Source organism: Macrotis lagotis, chromosome 4 (assembly GCF_037893015.1).
Source record: "Macrotis lagotis isolate mMagLag1 chromosome 4, bilby.v1.9.chrom.fasta, whole genome shotgun sequence".
NCBI lineage: Eukaryota > Metazoa > Chordata > Mammalia > Peramelemorphia > Peramelidae > Macrotis > Macrotis lagotis.
The window spans coordinates 163,573,820-163,591,069 of NC_133661.1; the positions used below are offsets into that span (position 1 = coordinate 163,573,820).

The following is a 17,250-nucleotide window of genomic DNA, read 5'->3' on the forward strand; positions in this document are numbered from 1 at the left end:
AGCATATTTGGTGGCAGTATATAAAATGGCCTCAAGCAAAGGAAAAAAATGTATGTAGGGAGATCAATAAAGTCACTATTATAGTGACCTGGGCATGAAGTTTATAAAAGGGAATTAGATTATAGAAGTGACAATGAATGTGAAAATTTTCAGACAGGAATAACAATATTTAGTGATTTACTCAAGGGAGAGGAGTCAAAAAATGACCCCAATTAGATCTAATTAGGAAAATAGTTGTGTAACAAGCAGAAATTGAGAACATGAGTGGGCAAATCAATTGGAGGCATTTCGTATTCTCTTAATCTCTTTAAAAACCTACCTCCTGGGGGTTGCTAGGTGGTGCAGTGGATAGAGCACTGGCCTTGGAGTCAGGAGTACCTGAGTTCAAATCTGGCCTCAGACACTTAATAATGACCTCGCTGTGTGGCCTTGGGCAAGTCACTTAACCCTATTGCCTTACAAAAATCTAAGGTATATGAGATTGCTCATTCTCTTAGTGGGGGGGAAGGGGAAGGAAGGAGAAATAGAATTTGGAACTCAGAACTTTTAAAAAAAAAGAATGTTAAAAATTGTTTTTATAAGTAATTGGGGAAATAAAATATTTTTTTGAAAAAAAGTGATGCAACTTTAATTCCATATATGTGATAATTAGGATTAATAGGAATAATCCAAGAATAGATACTTACCTATTAAGGTAGTTCTTCAGAGAGGCATTATCCCTGTTTTTGGAGTCTTGACGTGAAACTAATGATCATTGCCTGTGAGGCAGCAAGAGATTCTAGTGTTTGACTTTTAGGAAGCATTTTTTTTTTGATTCTGCAGAGCAACATTTTGATTTGGGGTCATCATGTGTATATATACATATATATATAAATATGTATGTATATCTATATATATATTTCAGATAGATTGGCAAAGAAATCAATGACACCTGACTAAAATTTCAATCTGTCCCATGAATTAGTAGGGGAAGGGCTAGAAAAGGCCATTAAAGCATAGTGTTTAAGGGTGAGGAGTGGGATAAGGTCACAGCAAACTCAGTCATTCAACACACATTTATTAATTGCCAAGTTTCATTTATGTTTTATAGTGTTTAGCATTTTTTTGGCACTCAATGCCTTTCATTTAAAAAAAAAAGGAAAAGAAAACCAGAGAGCCAATGGAACGGTGGCTTAATGAACGTTGGTGCGGTTGCAGCTTGCCCGACCTCACAGCTCGCGTACGGGCGGAAGGGGGCGCCCTCCGCAGGTAGAGGAGCGGGAGGGGGCTGGGCGCCCAGCCCCGGCTGTCAGTGCGCAGGCTCGTCCTCGGGGGCGGCGGGAGTCGCGGCCAGTGCGCAGGCGTCCCCTCGCATCCGGGTGCCGGCCGCGGCTGGCTGCGGCGGGGTGGGCCGAGGGGCGGGGCCGGCGGTTCATTGTGCGCAGCGGTGAGAGACTGGCCGCGACCCGGGCCCCGGCTCCGACGTGCCGCCGCCGCCGCCGCCCTCGCTCTGCAGCTCCGGCGCTGCCTCCGCCGCGTTCTCCCTCTCTAAAATGGCCGCCACCGCTTCGGGTTCCTCCTCTGCCGCCTCTGCAGCCTCGGGGCAGACGGAGAGTAAGAAAATCAGCGATCTGCGGGTGATCGACCTCAAGTCGGAGTTGAAGCGGCGAAATCTGGACATCAACGGGGTGAAAAACGTGCTGGTGTCCCGGCTGAAGCAGGTGAGGCCCGGCCGGGGACGCGGGCCTAGGCCGCGCCGCCCGCCCTCGCCTTGCGGCCGGCCTGCCCGGAGCCCCGGATCTCGCAGGGCCCTCCCTTCGGCGGGTTCCGGGCCGCGCCGCGCCGCACCGGGCCTCTGCTGCGGCTGCGCCGGCCCGGCCCGGCCCGTCTCCGGAGAAGCCCGGAGAGCCGAGCGCGTGGCCGCGGCCCGGGCCGGAAGGGGACGGGCGCTCCGGGGGCTCCCAGTGAAGTTGGCGTGTCGGGCTCCTGGGCGGCCGAGCGGGGGCCGGGGGCTCACCCGCCCGGGGGGGAGGGCGGCAGTTTGTGCACGGGCACCGGAGCGGGCGTTATTGTGAGACCCGCACAGTTAGAGAAGTCGGTAAACATTCTGTAACACGCACCCATCCGTGCCCAGTCTGTATGACAAGCGTGTCGAATGTGGCAAACAATGCATTTTACAGTGTCTGTAAGTGGCTTTACGGTTAGAAATCTGTATTTATGTAGAAAGATACAGATATAGCCAGAGATGTAGATTCACATGTAGAGAGAGCTGGATACATTTACGTCGGAGCCCTAGATACATAGATTTGTGACATAAATGCGTGTGTGGAGAGCGAGATACTTAATGTATCTATCTACACGGACGATTTGTAGAGAGCTACGCAAATATATCTATATATATATTTAAATACGTATTTAGACCTATTTATATATACAGAGAGCAACGTAAATCTATGTTGATGGGGAGTTATATTTTAATTTTTGCATCCCATTAGTAACGGTTGGGCTTTCCAACGGTTGAAGCTCTCTTTATTTCTGGCAATGTCGGGATAGTGGGGGAGGGAAAAATGCATCACTAGAATAAAGGGAACACTTGTTATTAAATTTAAGTGGCTCTTGAGAGATACAATGATAAAGTAGAACTTCGCCATTGGTTGTTAGGTTAATAGGCGGCTGACCCTGTTTTATGGTTAATTGTTGTCCTCTGTGACAGATCGAGGTGTTACAATCTGATTTTACTGTCCTATAATGGAATTTTCTTTTTGCAGCTGTAACTTAATTTTTTTTTGAAGTGGGTTTTAGGACGGGGCTGGCTGCCTATATTTTTAATAACCTTTGTTTTCAAGAGATTTGTTTACCTTTGATTCATTACTAAAATGTCAATTTAGATAAAAATAGTTATTTTATTATGAAACCTTTTAAACAGAATTTATATATTATTATTAACCTACCTTTCTAATATAGGCAATTGAAGAGGAAGGAGGTGATCCTGATAATATTGACCTGTCTTCTGGTGATACTTCCAGCAAGAAAGCAGCAGCAGCCAAAAGCAAAGGTTGTCATGAGCTTTTTAAAAAAATAAGTGTTATATAACTTATCTTTGCTCTTGTGCTTTTTGTCCTGTTTATATAGTGCTGTGCTTTGCCATTTGCCCTTGGCATTGTCTTCTTAGATCAAAGAAGGCTTTAGTAATGATTGCCTGGGTAGGGGGGAACATTCATTTTGCTTTGTAAGATCGATTTGACACAGCCTTGACCTGAAACGATAATTTTTATTATTTTGTTACTAATCGAAATTCATGATATCCATGCCTTCCTGATATAAGGAAATGGGTGGGAGAAGGGAAAAAAAGACAGATATTAACTAATTTGATTTTTTGCAGATTAATTTTAATGTCATTCTTTTTTTCTTGGCAAGTTGATTTTCAGTAGAGAAGCTGGTAATCAATTTAGTTGTAATAATCCATGGTAATGGAATTAAGATTAATGTATATTCTCTGTAATTAACCATTTGAAACTGTTTGAGCTTCTTCCCTTCCTGTCTTTCTTTTTCTCATTTATAATTAGTATTTTATTTTTTGTAATTTTATCAAGACGTTTCAGTAATGTGAGACTTTAAAGTGTCTTTCTGGAGGCCAAACTTTAACTTTATTCTTCTGGATTCAATAGAATTCTTATTTTTTTTTTTAGCTTTTACTCATGTTTAAACTGAACTGTTCTCTTTAAGCCTAAGTCCCTAAAATTTGTCACTTGACTATGTGTCAGTCAGAACTTAATGAAGTTTATTTCAGAATTCATGGCAAATTCTTTTAACCTTGATTAATTCCTTTTAGTGCTATTTTGAATATAATGCAAATTACAAAGAAATATTAATAAAATAGTTGATAACTTAGGAATGTTAGAATTTCAAATAGTTTAGATACTATTTTTTGTAATTATGAAGAAAAATGTTCTAATTTTTAGTTTAGTTTTTAAGTTTTCACAAAAAGGAAGAAAGTAGATAGAAATCAGTGCCTTTAATTAAGGACACTGAAATTAAGAATTCTGTGAACATTATTTCAATTTTAGGACCTGTCAATTAATTCCCATGTAAAGTATTTGGCCTCTTGTCAAGTCTCTTGTTACCTAATGGGTTTTTTCCTGTATCTCCCTTTCTGTTCTGTCTCCTTCATACACCCCCCCCCCCCCCCCCCCCCCCCCCCCCCCGCCCATTTAGGATTAGGTTTTCCTTTCTCCCTGACTGGAAGTATAGTTACCATTTATAGGCCTGATCCTGCTACTGCTCACCTTGTAAACTTTGACTTATGTTTTCTAACCTGTGCTAGTTCTACTATCCTTAGGCAGTTGAGTGGCCCTAAGCTATTGGGAGTTCATATTGGTGAACTTGGAGTAGATCCTCAAAATTGGCCTTAGTGTTACAGAAACTAAGATCTGAGCTCAAGCCATCCATTTATTCAGCCACCTTATTAGTTGCAATTACAGGCATGGACCATTTTGCCCTTCTTAGAAATTTTTAATCTGGGTCCATGAACTTAGAATGAAGTTCTGCTAACAGTATTTCAATATAATTGGTTTTCATTTTGATCACATGTATTTAGTTTTCTGCATTTTAAATCATTCTAAGAAGGAATCCATGACAAAAGATTGAGAACCCTTGTATTAATGATTTTATGGTATACTTTTTTTTTAATGAATTTATGGTATTATTCTTGAAAACAATATACAGGAAAGCATTTCACTTAGCCTGAGGTAGCTTATTTGATGACTTTAACTTTGGAACAAGAAGGTAACAAAATCTGAATATGCAAAATAGAAGAATTTTTATTTTTATGAATGCTTTATCTCATTTGATAATTAAAATCCTGTGAGATATATTTGATTATTATCCCAATTTAATTAGATGGAAAAAAACAGATACAGAAGGATTAAAAAGTGACTTGACCTGGTCATGTAGCTGGTAAATTCTGTGAAAGAGGATTTGAATTCTAGTTTCCTGCTCCATTCACTACACCAGTGGTGTATCAGTCTTAAATATGAAAAGATCCCTGCAAGCCACCTACCGACTTTAAAAACCAAGAATTAATATCTCTGTCAGATAGTATTTTATTAAACATTTCCTGATTTATTTTCATCTGATTTGGTTGCCCTTAGAAACCTCAGACTATGAGTTTGCCACTTTTACACTATTATCAATGGCTCTCTCTCAAGTAGAGAGAAAAAAATATATAAAAACTTAAACTATGTATTCGCAGGAAAATCCTTACTGCCTTTAGAACCTAGTTAATCTTCAGATAATTTTCTTTTTATTTCTCCTCAACCCATAGCAGATGGAAAGTGATAGAGTCATAGTAACTAGAGTAAAGCTTGTTTTTTGAAAGCCACAGAAAATGTCTTGGGGAAAGAAAGAAACTCCCCAAGATGCCAACTTAAATGCTGATAGGCAGTTTAGTGTGGAAGAAAACTATTACATACCTGACTAGTCCCTGAGAGCAACTGAATTAATAAGCATATACAATTTTTGTTAGGCTTTTATTGAAGTCAGGGAATGTGCAGAATATTTTTGGTTAGATTTATAAGAGATTAGTAATTAAAGGAACTATATCATCTATTATATGGGAAATTCACATATTTGGAAGTTATTTTCTTCATCTAGATAAATGATGTCCTTTATTTTGTTTTTTGGGGTTTTTTTTTTTTTGCAGTGCTATGGGGTCAGGTGACTTGCCCAGGGCATGTCCTTTTGTTTTAAAACTGGCTTATAATTAGACTAATTGAAGGAAAGACATTATAAAAATTAAATTTTTTAAAAAATGCAGTAATAATGTACAAAATTGTGTTTCATGCAATAATGTATGTACTTAGTTGCCATTTTATGTTGTTTAACCATTTCTTTTTCAATGTAGCTATAAAATTTTACTTTTTAATCAACTTATTAATAGTATATATGTGTATATATATATATATATATATATATAGTTAATGAACTAGGAGACTTGTATAAATTGTTTCTCTTCACTATTGACTTCAGCTTTTTTTCCCCAAAAACAGGTTAAAGGAAAACATGTCAGATCTGGCTTTATTGTAATCTTATTTGTTGTGTTTTTAAATATAATGCTAATCAGATCCTATCTAATAGCTTGTTTTTTTAATAGCTTGTTTTCTTTTTTTTAGTTATTTTTTTTGTTTGTTTTTGCAAGGCAATGGGGTTAAGTGGCTTGCCCAGGGCCACACAGCTAGTTAATTATTAAGTGTCTTAGGCCAGATTTGAACTCAGGTACTCCTGATTCCAGGGCCAGTGCTCTATCCACTGTGCTGCTACCTAGCTGCCCCTAAATAGCTTGTTTTCTAATACTAATTTTCTTAACAATAGCTTGCCTGTGCTTTTGACGTCTTAAATTTTTTGTTTAATTCTGGACAAGGAAAACTGCCAAGTTTTTAAAAATATCTAATGAATTAAGGAGCATTTGTTAAGGGATTACTATGCTAAACACTAAGAATACAAAATTAGGAAAGCATAGGTATCTGCTCTCAAAGACCACAAATTAATTAAGTTAGGTAACATTCAGAATCATTTTTGCTTATTAGATAATTCAGCATTTCTCATCTGTTCTTGGAAAAATCTATGACTCAAAGCCATGTAAAACCAAAAAAATTTTTCTGCATAGAAAATAATGTACTGGGGGGTAAGAGTGAAGGTCATTCTTGAGCGAAGATAAGCAATTTTAGTTTCAAAAAATAATTTATTTTTCCAGTTGCATTCATAGATAGTTTTCAAAAATCATTTTTTCTTCAAGGTTTTGAGTTTGATGTTTTCTCCCCCCCCATAGACAGCAATCTAATAAAGGTTATACATGTAAAAACTATGTCATACAATATTAATCATGTTGTGAAAGGATCAAATAGAAATGGGGAACAAAGACAATAGAAAGATACATTAGACAACTTTTAAAAATTGAAAATTATAGGCTTTTGTCTGCTTTTAAATCCCATAATTCCCTCTACATATGAATGATATTTTCCCTTCATAGTTCTTTTAGAATTGTCTTTGATTATTGTCCTGCTGAAATGAACAAGTCCATCATAGTTGATCATCACATAATGTTGTGGTTACTATATATAATGTTCTTCTGGTTCTGCACCTTGTGCCCAGCAACAGTTAATGCAGGTCTTTCCAGTCTATTTCAAAGTTCATCCCTTATGATTTTTTTTCTTAGTTTTTATTTTATATTTTTCCCATATTTAAATGCAAAAACAAGTTTTAACATTCATTTTAAAACCTCGTTTTGAATTCTCTCTCTTCCTCCAGATTCACTTCCCCTCATTGAAAAAGCAAGTTATTTAATTTAGGTTAAAAATGTGTAGTCATGAAAAACATTACCCAAAACATATGCCCCCTCCCCTCATTTGATTTAAATTTAAATTAAATTAAAAAAATTAAAAATAAAGTTAAAAAAAGTATTCTACTTCCATTCATTATCAGCTCTGTCTTTGGGGATGGATTACATTCTTTTTCATAATTCTTTAGAATTGTCTTGGGTCACAGCATTGCTTGAGATGGTTATTTGTTCACAGTTGATCATTCTATAATGTTGTTACTTTGTATTATATGGTACATTTCTCATTGCATCTGTTAATCATGTAAATTTTTACTGAGAGCATCCTGTTCAGCATTTCTTTTTTCTTTTTTATTTTTTTTTTACAATTTTTCCCCTATCTTGCTCCCCCCCCAAGGCAGTTTGTTAGTCTTTACATTGTTTCCATGGTATACATTGTTCTAAATTGAATGTGATGAGAGAAACCATATCCTTAAGGAAGAAAAATAAAGTATTGTGCCTGATTGTTGCACTAATGAAATGAGCAAGTCCATCAAGGTTGGTCATCACCCCCATCTTGCTGCTAGGGTGCACAGTGGTCCTCTGGTTCTGCTCATCTCGCTCAGCATTAGTCCATGCAAATCTTTCTGGGCTTCACTGAATTCTCATCCCTACAGGCTTCTAATGGAACAATAGTGTTCCATCACATACATATACCACAGTTTGTTAAGCTATGCCCCAATTGAAGGACATTTACTTAATTTTCAATTCTCTGCCACCATGAACAGAGCTGCTATGAATATTTTTATACAAGTGATTTTTTTTAATACATTACTAAGAAACCCCAAGCCCACGTTACCACCCTTGAGACCTAGCAACCACCTGGCTCCATGGTCCCGGACAGGCCACCCAATCCCAGCCCCTTGCAAGAAGTAAAAGAGAAAATGTGTTATATCTGACTATTCTCTCCTAGATCTACCCTCTCCTCTATTACCCATGTTACCCCCCCTTTCCCCCTTCTCTCCTTTTTACTCTAGATGTCTATACCCTATTAAGTGTGTATGCTGTTTCCTCTCTGAGCCATTTCTGATGAGAGTGAAGGTTTCTTCATTCCCCTGTCACCTTCCCCTCTTCCATGTCATTTTATAAGAAATATCTTAGCCTTTTCCACCTCTCCTTTCTCTTATTCCCAGTGCATTTCCCTTTTAGCCATTGACTCCATTTTTACAATATAATATCTTCAAATTCAGTTCTCTCCTGTGCTTTATCTTTTGCTCCTTCTACCTGCTTTATTAAATGAGAAGTTTCTTATGAGTAAGTCCCTCATAGTTCTCCTCTGCTCTCTCTGCTGCACCTGAGTCCTGTATTTGAAGGTCAAACTTTTTGTTCAGCTATGGTCATTTCAACAGGAACATTTGAAATTCCTCTGGTTCATTGAAAGTCTATCTTTTCCCCTGGAAGAGGATGTTCAATTTTTGTTGGTTAGTTGATTCTCATTTGCATTTCAAACTTGTTTTACCTTCCGTAATATTATATTTTGAGCCCTACAAGCCCTTAATATAATTGCTGCTAAGTCCTGTGTGATCAAGACTGCAACTCCACGATATTTGAATTGTGTCCTTCTGACTGCTTGTAAAATTTTCTCTTCTGACTTGGGAGTTCTAGAACTTGGCTATAATATTCCTAGGGGTTGGTTTTTTTGGATCTCTTTCTGGGGAAGATCATGAATTCTCTATAAATTTCTATTTTGATCTCTGCTTCTAGGATATCTGGGGAAATTTCCTGTGGGATTTCTTTAAAAATGAGGTTAAGGCTCTTTCTTGATCATGACTTTCAGGTATCCCAATAATTTTAAAATTATCTTTCCTGAATTTGTTTTCCAGATCAGTTTTTTTTTCAATAAGATGTTTCACATTTTCTTCCATGTTTTCATTCTTTTGGTGTTCCATTCTAAGACTGAGGGATGTATTTTCCTCAGAAAGCTTTCTTATCTCCTTTTCCATCTGGCCAGTTCTGCTTTTTAAAGCATTCTTCTCAGTAACTTCTTCAGCATTTTTTTGGATCTCCTTGACTAATCTGATGATTTGCATCTCTCATTTCTTTTCCCACTTTTTCTTTTATCTCTCTCTCTCTCTCTCTCTCTCTCTCTCTCTCTCTTTAAAGGCTTTTTGCAAGACAAATGGGGTTTAAGTGGCTTCCCCAAGGCCACATAGCTAGGTAATTATTAAGTGTCTGAGGCTGGATTTGAACCCAGGTACTCCTAACTCCAGGGCCAGTGCTTTATCCTCTGTGCCACCTAGCCACCCCTTCTTACTTGATTTTCAAAATCTTTTTTGAACTCTTGTCATAGCTGGAGCCCAACTTCCATTTTTTTTTGGAGTCTTTATGTAGGAGCTTGTACTTCCTCATCTTCAGATTGAGTATTTTGATACTTCTTGGGATCCCGGACAAAGAATTTCTCAGTAGTATTCCTCTTTTTTCTCTGTTTTCTCTGTTTACTCATTTCTCCTTGGTTTGGGGGTGCTTCCTGAGTTTTTGAGTATTATTGGGACACCCCCTTTGGGATTTTTTTGGGACACCACACTGGGACCTTTATTCCTCCAAGGTCTTAAAGCTCTCTTGCCTGTGCTTTGATATGTAGATGACCACAGGCACTCCCCTCCTGGATCTGTGAGGAGGGTCCTTGCTATTTTAGTATTGTAGTATGCAACCTGGATCTGAGTGTATGGGCAAACAGAGTCCTGCCCCAGGGAGAACAGAGAGATTTCTGCAGTCTCCTCTGACCCCCTTACCATCTATGGGCTGTGCTCTGGAGGTGCAGACTCATTTCCCCAGATTCCTGCTGCTGTAGGGCTGCTCTGAGGCCTGTGCTACTCATTCAACATTCATTCTGGTGCAGCAGAGTTCTCTCACCTCCTCTTCAAGCTGTTCCCAGAGATCCCTGGGATGGGATGGGCTGGGCTGAGGTCTGGACTTTTTCCAACCCCAGGTCCTGGTGAAATGCACGTTTCTCACAGAGCTTCTGAGTTATCTTGGACTGGGAACTTGTATCACTCAGTCTTTCTGTGGGTTCTGCACCTCTAAATTTTGGCTACAGTCATTTATTTGATGGCTTTTGGAGTTTTTTGGGGTAAAGAGTTTCCCAGAAATGCTACCTTAATGCTGCCATCTTGGCTCCACCCCATTCAGCATTTCTTTTTTGTTTGTTTGTTTTTGTTTTTTTAAGGTTTCTGCAAGACAAATGGGGTTAAGTGGCTTGCCCAAGGCCTCACAGCTAGGTAATTATTAAGTGTCTGAGATCGGATTTGAACCCAGGTGCTCCTGACTCCAGGGCTGGTGCTTTATCCACTGAGCCACCTAGCTGCCCCCCTTCAGCATTTCTTAGACTAGAATATCATTTTATCTTAATCACATATCACAATTTGTTCAACCATTGCCCAAAAAATGGGCATTACCACAATCTCCAGCTCACTGACACCAGAAAAGAGCTGCTATAAAACATATTTCTTCATGTAGGTCCTTTTGCTTGTTTTTCATCTATTCTGGAATTTAAGCCTAGTAGTGGCACCAATAATTCCAAATTACTCTTTCTTCCAACATTTATCATTTTCTCTTTTGGTTCTTTTAACCAGTCCAGTAGGTCTAAGGTAGTAATGCAGAATTGTTCCAACTCGAATTTCTCCTGTCAATAGTGAGTTGGGACTTTTAAAAAAAAACTTATTTAAACAGATAGCAAAGGTCGTTAATAGCTTTTGATCATTTATCAGTTGGAGAATAGTTTGTTATTTTTATAAATTTGTCTCAATTTTTCAGAAACTTGCTTCATTATTTTTATTCTCAGTTACTGTTGCTGACTGAATTTCCCCTCACTCCCATTTATTCTATACTCTTTCTCCTTCTACCTTGCCCCTCAAAAGTGTTTTGCAGCTGACTTCCCTTCCTTTCCCCCCCTTTCCTCTCCTATTTTCCTTTAGGAAAGATGTCTATACTCTATTGAATGGGTATGTTATTCTCTCTCTGAGCCAGAGAGTTAAGACTCATCTTCTCCCTCTTCCACTCCACTGCAAAAACTTTTTCTTGCCTCTTTTTTGTGAAATAACTAACCCCATTCTACTTCTCCCTTTCCCCTTTCCCTAGTACATTTTTCTCTCACCTGTTTACTCCATGTTTTTGATACATAGTCTCTTTACATTCAGCTCCCACCTGTGTCTTGTTTTATATGCTCTTTCCAATGACCCAAATAAATGAAAAAGTATGAGTCATATTCCAGGCAGGACTATAAGCCATTGAACATCATAATGTCTCTTATGAATTGCCTTTCCTGTTTACCTTTTTAATACTTCACTTGTCTTATATTTGATGATCAGACATTCAGTTCTGCTCTGGTCTTTTCTGCAAGAAAACTTAAAAGTCCCCTATTTCATTGAATGTCCATTTTTGACCCTGACAGAAAGTATGCAGTTTTGCTGGGTAATTGATTCTTTGTAATCCTAGCTCTTTTTGCTTTTCAGAATATTGTATTTCAAACCCTGTGATCTCAATGTAGAAGTTGCTAAATCTCATGTTATTCTGACTATAACTCCATGATATTTAGATTCTTTCTTTCTGGCTACTTGTAGTATTTTCTCCTTGACCTGGATGTTCTGAAATTTGGATATAATATTCCTGGGAGTTTTCATTATGAGATCTCTTTCAAGAAGAGATCAGTGGGGGTGGCAGTGGATAAAGCACTGGCCCTGGAGTCAGGAGTGCCTGGGTTCAATCAAATCTGGTCTCAGACACTTAATAATTACCTAGCTGTGTGGCCTTGGGCAAGCCACTTAACCACATTTGCCTTGCAAAAAAAAAACAAAGAAAAGAAGAGATCAGTGGCTACTTTCAATTTCTTTTACCATCTGCTTCTAGAATATTAGGACAGTTTTTATCCATTTTATAAATTCTTAGAAAATGTCTAGGCTCATTTTCTTGATCTTGGCTTTCAGGTGTCCAGTAATTTTAAAATTATTGCTCCTGGATCAGTTTTCCAATGTCAGTTGTTTTTCCAGTGAGATATTTCACATTTTCTTGTTTTTCATGCTTTTAGTTTTATTTTATTTTTTTCTTGATTTCTCACAAAGTCATCAGCTTCCCTTTGTTCCATTCTATATTTTTAAGAATTATTTTTTTTCAGTGAGCCTTTGTATTTACTTTTCCATTTAACTAGTTAAGCTTTTTTAAGGCATTTTTCCTTCCCATTGGGTTTTTGTACCTTCCCCCCCCTTTGACTTAAGTCTTGTTTTGAAGATGTTATTTTCTTCAGTATTTTTCGTATGTCCTTCACCAAGCAGTGATGCTTCACCAAGCTGTAGACTTGCTTTTCATGATTTTCCTACTGCTCTTATTTCTCTTCCCTATTTTTCCTCCACTTCCCTTATTTGATTTTCAAAATCCTTTTTGAATTCTTCCATGTCCTGAGGACCAATTCATATTTTTCTTGGAGGCTTTGGATTTAGAAGCTTTGACTTTATCTTCTTCTGAATGTATTTTTTGATCTTCCCATATGACTGTTGTAACCGTCAGTATTGTAGTTTCCCTAGCCAATGACTTGATTTTAACCCTTTGTTAAGGTAGGCTTTGCTTCTAGGCTGGAGGACACACTGCAGTTCTTTTCAAAGATACTTCTAGGGACCTGCAAGTTTTTAATTCTTTCAAAAGTCTTATGAAAGGTTACGAGTGCTCTCCTGGTCTGTGAGAGTCCCTTGCCCCTCTGGGGCAATAAGCTTTGGTGTGCTTTTAGCTCTTCCTGGGAGTACCCTAGACTGTGACCCAGAGCTAAGTATGGGCAAAATAAGAGTCCTGCTTCAGGGAAAGCTAAGAGATCCCTGTAATCTCCTTCTAACTCCTTTGTTGTCCTTGGTCCTGAAGTAGCTGTTGCTGCTGATTTAGTGGCTCCTGAAGCCAGCTCATCAGGCTTACTGTGCTCCAATCTCACTTGGTGCAGCAGAGTTTTCTTGTTGACCTTCCAAGTTGTCCTTGGCTATCCCTACACCGAGAAGTTTGAAAAATGCCACCAATGCCACTGATCCATTAACCCTGCTTTCTGTTTTTTTGTTTGTTTGTTTGTTTTTAGGTTTTTTGCAAGGCAAATGGGGTTAAGTGGCTTGCCCAAGGCCACACAGCTAGGTAATTAAGTTTCTGAGACCAGATTTGAACCCAGGTGCTCCTGACTCCAGGGCCAGTGCTTTATCCACTATGCCAACTAGCCGCCCCTCCCCCTCCTTTTTTTAGGTTTTTTCCTCTTGATCTTACAAGTTGTCTTAGACTAGAAAATTGTTTTAACTCAGTCTTGTTCTGGGTTCTGCTAGAGTTATTATTTAAAGGTATTTGGAGTGGTTTGGAGGAGAGCTCAGGTGAGTCCCTGTCTTTTACTCTGACATCTTGGCCCCCCTCACGATTTCTTAAAAGAACCATAGTGTTCCATCATGTTAATATACCACATTTTGTTCAATCTTACCCCAATTGACGAACATCCCCTCAATTTTTTACTTTGCCACTACAAAAAAAAACTGCTATAAATATTTTGTACATGTGAGTTTTTTTGCCCTTTTTCATGATCTCTTTGGGATATAGACCCTAGTAGTGGATTGCTGATCAAAGAATATGCAGTATTATTTCCCTTTAGGCATTAAAAAATCCCAGAAAGAGGAATGCTCAGGATAGTGTAAATCAGCATTAGGAAGGATGAGTTGAGAAAAGGCAGAGCAATTTAGTGGGCAATGAAGTCAAAAAGCTAGATTTAGATTGCTAGGTATTGAGGCAGGAATTGATAGTATTCTTTTTTTTTTTTTTTTTTTTTGCAAGGCAAATGGGTTTAAGTGGCTTGTCCAAGGCTAACACAGCTAGGTAATTATTAAGTGTCTGAAGCTGGACTTGAACTCAGGTACTCCTGACTCCAGGGCTGGTGCTCTATCCATTGTGCCACCTAGCCACCCTGATATATTCTTTTTTTAAAAGGAAAAGCAAGCTTGAATATTAAGATGAAATTTCTGTCTCTTGGTGCTTTATCTAGTGCTATCAAATTTTGAATTTATATCCTCTGGTATTCAGGCATATTGTTGATTTGATTTGAAGGATCTTCTCAAAAGATTCTTGATAGAAATTTTCTTATTCCTGATCCTCTGTAATAGATATTAGAGAATAAACCATGGTTTTGTTTTTGTCTTTAAGTTGTCTAGTTGCCTTTTATTTACACCATTAAAAAAATTTCAACACAAAACATAGTAATTGTATCAGACAATGTATATTTCATCCCATATATTTAACCCCCACCTTTAGGTATGTCATCAATCTCCTGGAACCAAATTTAGTTGTTATAATTTATTTGTGAGCAGCTAGGTAGAACAGTGGGTAGAGCATTGGCTTTGGTGTCAGGAGTTTGAATCTGACCTCAAACACTTGACACTGTCTGACCTTGAGTAAGTCACTTATCCTTGATTGCCTGTTGTCCAGGGCCATCTCCAGTCATCCTGATTCATATCTGGCCACGGATCCAGCTGGCTCTGGAGGAAAAAGTGAGACTGGTGACTTAGCAGAGCAACCCCATCACTCAATCAATTCATGTTATTTGAACTTAGCTACCTTTTAGTGTTATTTTATTTGTATTAATGTGTTCCTTTGTATTTTCTTGGTTCTGTTTTGTTTTCTTTGATCCAGACTATTTCATAGATATCTTCTTAGATGTTTCTGAATTGCTGATGTTTGTATTCTATTACATTATAATATCCCACAATTTGTTCACCTATTTCCTAATTTTTTTCCAGTTTTTTTTCTATAGCAAATAGTGCTGCCAGAATATTTTGTTATTCATAGGACTTTTTTGTGATTGACCTTTTTGAGATGTACATACTTAATAGTAGCATTGCTGAATCTAAGGATACTGAGTTTGGTGACTTCATAATTTCAAATTAGTTTCCAAAATTAGACCATTTTATTTGTCGTTAGTCTTCATTATCATGATTTCTAAAGTTGAAAGATGACTGTGTATAACATAAAATGATGATTATTGGGTACACTATAAAATCCACCAAAAATTTTCTGGTTTTCCATAAATGTCGTCAATTTTCTCCAGGAATTTCTCTCTCTCTCTCTCTCTCTCTCTCTCTCTCTCTCTCTCTGCATTCATGTATGTATGTGTATATATACATATATTTATATGAATATAGTGTTGAACAAATAACTTACATTTAGAGTACCATCAGTTAGTTTGATGTATCTGTGTGTATACATACACATAATTTGAAAACTCTCTGGTACTTAATAGTATCTTCTGCTTCTCTTATTTTATGTTGGCTCTATTGAAACTGAAGGTGGCTATGAAAGCCTGAATGTGATTTTGAGTATCTGGTATTTTCATGGGTCACCATGGTCAAAGAAATTGGCAAATTCAGGATTCTTCCCCCTCCATGAGTATATATGCATTATATGCACAGTTGCTAATTGGAATTAGACATTGAAATTAGAGAACCGAAAATTATATATACAGGATAGAATTAAGATTTTTCTACAACTTGAGATGAAAAGAAATCCCTGTGTACTCTTGTTCTTGCACTCTTCTAATTCATGAAGTACTTGATGCATGGATTCAGACTTTATACCTTGGAATTCCCTCTTTCTGAGATGTTTTGTCCTTCCTCTGCCATGACCTGCATAGTGATGAGATTTGAATGCAGGTCTCTGTGTTTCTACTAATCCTTGATGCTGGTATCCTACTTGATAGAGAAAATTCTGACATTCTTCTATTCCTAACCCTCTCTATCTTCATTCCTCCTTTTAAAAAAAAATTATTTTGAATTTTACAGATTTTCCCCTAATCTTGCCCCCCCCCCCCCCCACAGAAGGGTCAGTCTGTTAGTCTTTACATTGTTTCCATGGTATACATGAGAGATCTCTTATCCTTAAGGGGGGAAAATAAAGTATAAGAGATAGCTAAATTACATAATATGATAATGGGTTGTTTTTTTTTTATTAAAGGTAACAGTCTTTGGTTTTTGTTCAAACTCCAATTCTTTCTCTGGATACAGATGCTATTCTCCATCACAGATATCTCCAAATTGTGCCTGATTGTTACATTGATGGAATGAGCAAGTCCTTTAAGGTTGATCATTACGCCCATGTTGCTGTAAGGGTATGCAATGTTCTTCTGGTTCTGCTCATCTTGCTCAGCATCATTTCATGCAAATTCTTCCATGCTTCCCTGAATTCCCATCCCTCCTGGTTTTTAATAGAACAATAGTGTTCCATGACATACATATATACCACAATTTATTAAGCCATTTCCCAGTTGATGGACATACACTCAATTTCTAATTCTTTGCCACCACAAACAAGGCTGCTATGAATATTTTTGTACAATTGGTTTTACCCTTTTTCATAATCTCTTTGGGATATATATATATATATATATATATATATATATATATATATATATCCAGTAGTCATATTGCTAGATCAAAGAGTATTTTTGTTGCCCTTTGGACGTAATTCCAAATTGCTCTCCAGAAAGGTTGGATGAGTTCACAGCTCCAACAACAATGTAATAGTGTCCCAGATTTCCCCCATCTCTTCCAAAATTGGTCATTGTCCTTTCTGGTCATATTGGCCAGTCTGAGAGGTGGTACCTCAGTGATGCTTATTAGAGAAATGCAAATTAAAGCAGTCTTCCTTTTAAATCTCAGAACATGATTTGGGACCTCTCTTCCTCTTTACCATCTACCATTTGTCTCCAAACCAAAATTGTAATTTAAAGCATCATAGATCTGGACCTGGAAAAGACCTCAGAGTCCATCCAATCCTGCTGTCCTCATATTGCCAATTGGAAACTGAAGCCCAGGATGGTTAAATGACTTGAAAGGTACACAGATACTAAGGAAGAATTGAATGGGAGTTAAAAAATAAAAAACAGAAACTATACTAGGTTAAGT

The 17,250-nt window shown here is 37.8% G+C and overlaps 1 protein-coding gene across 6 annotated transcripts in view; it reads left to right on the forward strand.

Annotated features, from left to right (window-relative positions):
• Window positions 1–1,297: 1,297 nt before the first annotated feature.
• Window positions 1,298–17,250, forward strand: part of SLTM (SAFB like transcription modulator) — a 51,850-nt gene continuing 35,897 nt past the window's right edge. For 4 of the 6 annotated variants that reach the window (XM_074234559.1, XM_074234562.1, XM_074234560.1 and 1 more), the window contains exons 1-2: window positions 1,298–1,700; window positions 2,944–3,034. In XM_074234559.1, coding sequence (XP_074090660.1) covers window positions 1,533–1,700; window positions 2,944–3,034 — 259 coding nt within the window. In that variant the 5' untranslated portion in view covers window positions 1,298–1,532. The remainder of the gene's footprint in view (window positions 1,701–2,943; window positions 3,035–17,250) is intronic. The other 2 variants (XM_074234561.1, XM_074234564.1) reach the window with 1 other exon arrangement.